Source organism: Phyllobates terribilis, unplaced genomic scaffold (assembly GCF_046119375.1).
Source record: "Phyllobates terribilis strain yellow unplaced genomic scaffold, ASM4611937v1 Scaffold_5__5_contigs__length_657084704, whole genome shotgun sequence".
Classification (NCBI taxonomy): Eukaryota; Metazoa; Chordata; class Amphibia; order Anura; family Dendrobatidae; genus Phyllobates; species Phyllobates terribilis.
In genome coordinates, this window is record NW_027362765.1 from 55,337,861 (window position 1) to 55,346,969 (window position 9,109).

At 40.9% G+C, this 9,109-nt stretch overlaps 1 protein-coding gene across 1 annotated transcript in view; it reads left to right on the plus strand.

Moving 5' to 3' along the window:
- LOC141271956 (uncharacterized) overlaps nucleotides 1-6,309 on the plus strand; it is a 29,553-nt gene extending 23,244 nt beyond the window's left edge. Inside the window, exon 8 of the mRNA XM_073682209.1 lies at nucleotides 5,181-6,309. Within this exon, the coding sequence (XP_073538310.1) occupies nucleotides 5,181-6,013 (833 nt within the window). The 3' untranslated portion in view covers nucleotides 6,014-6,309. The remainder of the gene's footprint in view (nucleotides 1-5,180) is intronic.
- The last annotated feature ends 2,800 nt before the right edge of the window (nucleotides 6,310-9,109 follow it).

A 9,109-nucleotide genomic window follows, 5' to 3' on the forward strand; every position in this document is an offset into this window, starting at 1 on the left:
GTTAACATGTTAAATGCCGCTGTCAATCTCCGACAGCGGCATTTAACGCGCGCTTCCGGGTAGCACGTCATAAGCCCCGCCCACCGGCGACCCCGTCACGTGATCGTGGGTCACTGATGGGTGGGCATGACAACCCAGGGTCTGCAGCAGACGCCTGTGGTTGTCATGATCTGGTCGCTATGAGCGCCACCTAGTGGTCGGCGCTCATAGCACAGGACCATTTCTGCTGCATGCAGGGGATCTGCTGGTCCCTTGTATGTAGCAGAGCCGATCGGACAGTTGCTGCTTTTAGTCTCCTATGGAGACTATTGAAGCATGCAGTAAGTGAAAAAAAAATGTTTTTAAAAATATAAAAAAAAATAAAAAAATATAAAAGTTTAAATCACCCCCCTTTCGCCCCATTCAAAATAAAATATATAAAAAAAAAACACGTACACATATTTGGTATCGCCGCGTTCAGAATCGCCCTATCTATCAATATAAAAAAATAATTAATCCGGTCGGTAAACGGCGTAACGAGAAAAAAATTCTAAACGCCAGAATTACGTTTTTTGGTCGCCGCAAAATTGCAATTAAATGCAATAACGGGCGATCAAAACATTGGATCTACCCCAAAATGTTATCAATAAAAACGTCAGCCCGTCGCGCAAAAAATAAGCCCTCATCCAGCCCAGATCTCGAAAAATGGAGACGCTACAGGTCTCGGAAAATGGCGCTATATATATATATTTTTTTTTTTAACCAAATTTTTGTAATTTTTTTTCACCACTTAAATATGAAAGAACCTATACATGTTTTGTGTCTATGAACTCGTAATGACATGTAGAATAAGAATGGCAGGTCAGTTTTAGCATTCAGTGAACTTGGTAAAAAAAATAAATAAAAAACAACTGTGGTATTGCACTTTTTTTGCAATTTTACCGCAATTGGAATTTTTTTCCCGTTTTCCCATACACGATATGGTAAAACTAGTAATGGCGTTGAAAAGTACAACTCGTCCCGCAAAAAATAAGCCCTCACACGGCCATATTGACCAAAAAATAAAAACGCTATGGCTCTGGGAACAAGGGGAGCAAAAACGAAAATGCAAAAACGGAAAATGCTCCGGGGCTTAAGGGGTTTTAATCATAGCATAGTAATGAAATGACAATGGTCCTGTTCTAAGCTAAACACAGCCAATCACAGAGAGACTGAAAATAACGTGTAATTAGCAGGTGTGCAAGAACAAAGAACATGCAATGAAATACAAGAAATAACCAATCAAAATATTATATATATTTAATATAAATATATAAATATTTTGCTATCCAAAATTAGCAGGTGTGCAAGAGCAAAAACATGCAATAGGAAGGAAAAAGTAGACAATAAATATATATATATAGGTGATCGATCCTCTAGTTCATACATATGAAATATTTTGCTGTCCAAATTTAGCAGGTGTGCAAGAGCAAAAAACATGCAATAAGGAACGAAAAGTGACCAGTATATGCAAGTGATCTATCCTCTAGTTCATACATATGAAATATTTTACTATCCAAATTTAATACAAAGCATGGAGCATACAATATTGTACATAGAATGACAAATCAATATACAGGTGCATCTCACAAAATTAGAATATCATCAAAAAGTTAATTTATTTCAGTTCTTCAATACAAAAAGTGAAACTCCTATATTATATAGAGTCATTACAATCAGAGTGATCTATTTCAAGTGTTTATTTCTGTTAATGTTGATGATTATGGCTTACAGCCAATGAAAATACAAAAGTCATTATCTCAGTAAATTAAAATACTTTATAACAACAGCTTGAAAAATGGTTTTAGAATCCGAAATGTTGTCCTACTGAAATGTATGTTCAGTAAATGCACTCAATACTTGGTCGGGGCTCCTTTTGCATAAATTACTGCATCAATGTGGCGCAGCATGGAGGCGATCAGCCTGTGGCACTGCTGAGGTGTTATGGAAGCCCAGGTTGCTTTGATAGCAGCCTTCAGCTCATCTGTATTGTTGGGTCTGGTGTCTCTCATTTTGTTCTTGACAATACTCCATACATTCTCTATGGGGTTAAGGTCAGGCGAATCAATCAAGCACAGTGATATTGTTGTTTTTAAACCAGGTATTGGTACTTTTGACAGTGTGGACAGGTGCCAAGTCCTGCTGGAGAATGAAATTTCCATCTCCAAAAAGCTTGTCAGCAGAGGGAGGCGTGAAGTGCTCTAAAATTTCCTGGTAGACAGCTGTGCTGACTTTGGTCTTGATAAAATACAGTGGACCTACACCAGCAGATGACATGGCACCCCAAACCATCACTGATTGTGGAACTTCACACTAGACCTCAAGCAGCTTGGATTGTGGCCTCTCCACTCTTCCTCCAGACTCTGGGACCTTGATTTCCAAATGAAAATTGGAACTCTGGGACCTTGTGGATTGTGTCAATGACTGCCTTCTGGACATCTGTCAAGTCAGCAGTCTTCCCCATGATTGTTGAACCTACTGAAACAGACTAAGGAACCTTTTTAAACTCTTAGGAAGCCTTTGCAGGTGTTTTTTGTTAATTATTTTAATTTACTGAGATAATGACTTTTGTGTTTTGATTGACTGTAAGCCATAATCATCAACATTAACAGAAATAAACACTTGAAATAGATCACCCTGTTTGTAATGACTCTATATAATATATGAGTTTCACTTTTTGTATTCAAGAACTGAAATTAATTAACTTTTTAATGATATTCTAATTTTCTGAGATGCACCTGTATATAAAAAAGATCACTCCTTTAATTCATACCTTTGGGATGTTTGCTATCTAAGTTTAACCCCTTTCCGACCTGGTCAGTAATAGTATGCACCAGGTCGGAAAGGCCGGTTCTTCGGGGGCTCCGGCACTGAGCCTGCACTGAACCGGGCACATGTCAGCTGATTCTTACAGCTGACATGTGCCCGCAACAGCTGCGGGTGGAATCGCGATCCACCCGCGGCTGTTAACTAGTTAAATGCCGCTGTCAATCTTTGACAGCGGCATTTAACTCACTCTTCCGGGAAACGCGTCCTAGGCCCCGCCCATCGGTGACCCCGTCACATGATCGCGGGTCACCGATGGGTTGGCATGACAACCCAGGGTCTGCAGCAGACCCCTGTGGTTCTCATGTCTCGCTAGCTATGAGCGCCACCTAGTAGTCGGCGCTCATAGCACAGGAGCATTTCTCCTGCATACAGGCGATCTCATCGCCTATATGCGGTAGAAGCAATCAGACAACTGCTGCTTCTAGTCTCCAATGGAGAGTATAGAAGCATGCAGAAAGTGTAAAAAAATGTTTTTAAAAATATATAAAAGTTTAAATCACCCCCCTTTCGCCCCATTCAAAATAAAATAATTAAAAAAAAACCCCACATACACATATTTGGTATCGCCGTGTTCAGAATCGCCTGATCTATCAATATAAAAGAAGAATTAATCCGGTCGGTAGACGGCGTAACGAGAAAAAAATCTAAACATCAGAATTATGTTTTTTTGGTCGCTGCAACATTGCAATAAAGGGCGATCAAAGCAACAGATCTACCCCAAAATGGTATCAATAAAAATGACAGCCCGGTGCGCTAAAAATAAGCCCTCACCCAGCCCCAGGTCCCAAAAAATGGAGACGCTACAGGTCTTGGAAAATGGAGCCATTTTTTTTATTTTATTTTAGCAAACTTTGGATTTTTTTTTCACCACTTAAACAAAAAAGAACCTATACATGTTTGGTATCTACAAACTCGTAATGACCTGGAGAATAATGATGGCAGGTCTGTTTTGGCAATCAGTGAATGTGGTAAAAAAAGGACCCAAAAACAACTGTGGAATTGCATTTTTTTTGCAATTTCACCGCACGTGGAATTTTTTCCCCATTTTCCAGCACATGATATGTTATAACCAGTGATGGCGTTCAAAAGTACAACTCGTCCCGCAAAAAATAAGCCCTCACATGGCGATATTGAATGAAAATTAAAAAAGTTCTGGCTCTGGGAAGAAGGGGAGCAAAAAACGAAAACACAAAAACAGAAAGACCCAAGGTCGTTAAGGGGTTAATATCCAGAAAGCTTCCCCATGAGGCGTTTTTGCCAACTGCCTCCTCTGGGGGGATATGGTACTCTTTCTATACCGAAGAATTTAAAGTGCGTTAACTCACCATTATGCATGGTAACAAAATGTTTGACAGCATCAGAGTACAATCCATTTTTTTTTAGATACATTATTTAAGTGTTCGGAAATTCGCTGTTTTAATTGTCTAGTGGTACATCCAATTTATTGTACTTTACATAAATCACAGAAAATAGAATGTACTACATGGTGGGTTTAGCAGCTTGAATATAATGAACATCTCCTTGAGAAGAGTGAAAGCTTTTTGTTTTGTAAGCAACAAAGGCGCACGTTACATTAGTTTCCGTTACACTTGAAAAAATCGGCTTTTAACCAACAGTTTTTTTGGGTGGGACTTTGGAACAGGCTTGGGCATGTTGCCCAAGGTCTGGCCTCTTTTTGCCATAAACCTGCAGCCCTGAGATATGATTATTTTAAATGTGTCATCTTGGTTGATGACTGGAAGATTTTTTTGGATATTTTTGATTTGGTTATATTGTAGGCTGCAGGATGTGGAAAAACATTTTCCTATTGATTACTTTTACATCTGAAGGCAGGACAGTGATACCGGCGCTGATTGGGCACAGGGCTCACATGTCATAACAGCCTCATGTGACCCTCGGGAACGCGAGTGCCGACACCACCCGAACTGTTCTGGCACAGGAGGAGAGTATAAGCTTTTTTTTTTTAAACGGGGTAAACATGGGGAATGAGAAGGGTTGTCCTAGTAGTGGACAACACCTTTAATATCACTGACTTACAGGCTTCTTTACTAATTGTTGTACTAGGAAAGGTTGGTGACAGGCACAAAGAAACATAATCCTATGAAATAGCTTCAGAGAACTGAAAAATTGAAAGAGCACAATGTGGTGATCAAACATAATAATCTACTAGTTCCTGCTTTGACATGTACTGTTGTCAGGAGTTTCCAACGCAATTGATTTTTACCTCAATATGTATAGAAATGCTTCTATAGAATTGCTTTAAAACATCTAATATTCTAACAAATAATATTCCCTGTCATTGAAAAAAATAAAATCCATATTATTCTTGGCAGATGTCTTTAGCAGAAGCTCAGAAGAAAATCTGATATTTTCACATTTTAAAGCAGAAGATCATTGTGTCACCCCAGATTTATATGAGGAGCAGAGCATTATCCCAAATCCACCTCTAAGTCTTCACATCAAAAGTCTTTCAACTGATCCTTTTCAACAAGTCCTGTGTTCTGATTCATCAATGACCATAGAGTATAGAAAAAATAACAGAACGGATATTGAACATCAAAGGACTCATACAGGGAAGAAACTATTTTCATGTTCACAATGTGGGAAATGTTTTAATGAAAGATCACATCTTAGCTGGCATCAGAGATGTCACACTGGGGTGGAGGCATATTCATGTGTAGAATGCGGGAAAAATTATACCAATAAATCAAGTCTTGTTGTACATGAGAGAACTCACACAGGGGAGAAACCATTTTCATGTCCAGAATGTGGAAGATGTTTTAGAAACAAATCGCACCTGGTTATACATAAGAGAATCCACACAGGAAAGAAGCCATTTTCATGTTCCGAATGTGGGAAATGTTTTACACAAAAAGGAAATTTTCTAAAACATCAGAGAATTCATACAGGGGAGAAGCCATTTTCATGTTCCGAATGTGAGAAATGTTTTACACAGAAAGGAGATCTTGTTAAACATCAGAGAATTCACACAGGCGAGAAACCATTTTCATGTCCACAATGTGGGAAATGTTTTTATGATGGATCACATCTTCGCTCACATCAGATAATTCACACAGGGGTGAAACCATTTTCATGTCCACAATGTGGGAAATGTTTTTATAGAAGGTCACATCTTCGCTCACATCAGAGAACTCACACAGGGTAAAAAACATTTTGATGTAAAGAACGTGGTAAGGTAATCATTTTACGAAGAAAGCAAGTTTTGTTACATATCAGAGTACTCATACAGGGAAGAAGCCATTTTCATGTCCAGAACCTTTTACTCACAAATCACATTTTCTTAGACATCAGAGAAATCACACATGGTAGTAGCTATTTTTGTTTTATTGACAAAATCATCAAGAAACCCCTAAAGTCAAAAGTAAAATCACAAGATACATAAGAAATGGAAAGTAATTTACAGCATCAAGTGATGATCAGGAAATGTATGTGATTACAAATAAACATCTGTTTTCAAAAAGCAAATAAAATCCAATTTACACACCTTTTATATCCTCGGTGTTCAAGATCTTTTTTACCTATATACAGTAATATTCAAAAGTTTTAGGCAGGTGTGGAAAAAAATTCTGCAGAGTAAGAAGCTTCCAAAAATAGAAGTGTTAGCAGTTTGTTTTATCAATTAACAAAATGCAAAGTATATACTCGAGTATAAGCCGACCCGAATATAAGATGTGGCACCTAATTTTACCACAAAAAACATTGAAAACTTATTTACTCAAGTATAAGCCTAGGGTGGGAAATGCAGCAGCTACTGGTAAATTTCACCATCCTGGTATGCATGGCCCCTCCTCCCCAATCCTAGTATGCATGGCCCCCTCCTCACCAATCCTGGTATGCATGGCCCCCTCTTCCCAATCCTGGTATGCATGGCCCCCTCTTCCTAATCCTGGTATGCATGGCACCCCTTATCGCCAATCCTGGTATGCATGGCACCTCTCATCCCTAATCCTAATATGCATGGCCCCCTCCTCTCCAATCCTGGTATGCATAGCCCCCTCCTCCCAAATCCTGGTATACATGGCCCCCTCATCCCCAATCCTGGTATACATGGCCTCCCATCACTGCACACATGAAAAAAAATAAACACTCCTACTCACCTTTCTTTCTTCTGCTTCAGCGCTGCATCCTATTCTGCCAGCAGTAGCTCACCTCCGCATCTGAGCAGAGCATGACGTCACTGCCATGCGTCTTAAGATGCCGAGATGAGCTGCGGGGGTATTCACTCCTCTCCACTCCGGACTATGGACGTGCAAAGGAGTGAATAGTCATTCTCCTTACTAGCGCAGTGAGAGTCGTAGCCACCACTTCCAGCGGCGGCTCCGGGATCCTCTGTGCCCGCTACTAAACAGAATGAATATTCATTCCTCTCCATGCCCATGGGAGTGAAGAAGAGTGAATATTCATACTTTCTAATAGTGGGCACAGAGGATCCCGGAGCCGCAGCGGGAAGTGGTGGCTGCGACTCACACTGCGCTATTAAAGAAAATGAATATTCACCCATCTCCACTCCCACTGGCGTGAAGAAGAGTGAATATTCTTTTTTTTTTAGCAGTGGGCACACGTGGTAGCTGCAGCAGCCGGCTACTACCTGTGCCCTGCTCCTCCGCTGCCGCAACCCCCCCCCACCGGTATATACGATATATATAAGTATATACCCGAGTATAAGCCGAGGGGGGCTTTTTCAGCATAAGAAATGTGCTGAAAAAGTCGGCTTATAAGGTATATACGGAAAGTGAAGAAAAGAGAAATTTAAATTACATCAATATTTGGTGTCGTCTCTTTAATAATAATAATTTGTCTTCAAAACAGCATCAAAAGATCAATTCTTCTAGGTACACTTTTATTGCTAGCAGCAAGGATAGATAGCAGTAAAAACTAACTTTTAATTCATACTATTTAAAACTGGGGAACATATCAGACAAACAAATCCACAAAAAAGTGCTCAATGATAACCAGTGCAGATCAATAAAAATGGTTTGGGATCACCCTTTTGATGTCCAGGATGAACAGTCCATGATCTTAGGCGAGAGAGGGGGGAAAGAAGTGATGCCCTGTGTAGGTCTCCGTCCTGACAAGGACAGTTCCCAAGTGTGATCCTGTCCTCACTAGTGTCCCTTAGTTCCCTCCCGACGCGTTTTGTCCACCAGTTAAGGTGGACTCATCAGGAGAGTAAATATATCTTACAGATTATTCCAAAGTTCCAAGTTTAAAACCGCTATGAAATCATGGGCACAGAGGTCCTAGAGGGAAGCCAAGATTGAGGGAACCTCATGCATGCAGAGTGCTGCACAGTTAGCATAATACTGACTAAAGCACTGTGGCTATACCTTCCCCAAAGGGGAGGTGCAGGTGCCTTAGCAACTTCAGTTTTCAGTGTATATCCTGCTACCTAGTTGTAAAGTCCCTGTACCTGTGCTCTCTGAATCTGATCCTGTCCGTCCTGTTTCCTGACCCTGTTTGCACCTGATTCTGCCCATCCTGACGTACCTATACCCGAAGCCATCCTGCTTGTGCTTAGTCCTGATCCGTCTGAACCTGAGCACCTGTGTACCTGCACCTGTGATCCCGTACCTGTGGCCATCCCGTGTTCCAGTACCTGTTCTGCCTGTGCCTGAATTCCGCATCTGTCTACCAGGCGTATCTCTCCTGATAATCCAGTTCCTGGCCGGTTCAGCTTCCTTGCCCCTTTGGGGGACAGCTGCCAGCTGGGATCAGTCCTGAAGTAGCACCTGGCGTCCACCTGGGTTCAAGTCTATCTACACCATCAGGGGCTCTACTGAAGAACCAGGTGTTTGCTTAGTTACGCTCCTGCAGGCTCTCCCTGGACTGTGGCACAGTGGTTCCATAACCATGTGCGTAACAGCTTGCTAAGGCCACGGAACCCGCTGACTCTCATACCCCTCCAGTCTCAGACCTCTACCATGAGATGACTCATCAGAGAGATCAGCAAGACCAGATTCTATCTTGCCACCCGCCTGGATGCTTTGACATCAGCCCCTGTGTGAGGAGCTGCCCACTTACTAAAGACTATGTTACTTTTCCAGCACGGACCACCATTTTCGTCAATGTTATTATTGTGTGTTATTAGTGATTTACTTGTTATGTTTTATATAATTCTGCTTACTTGTCAGTACGTAAGATTCACTTGTAAAATGTCCAGCATTCCACTAATCTCATCTTCATCTCAGGAGTCCATTGTTTCAACAGCCAATAATCTCATTATGTGTGTGTAGTTAGTAGA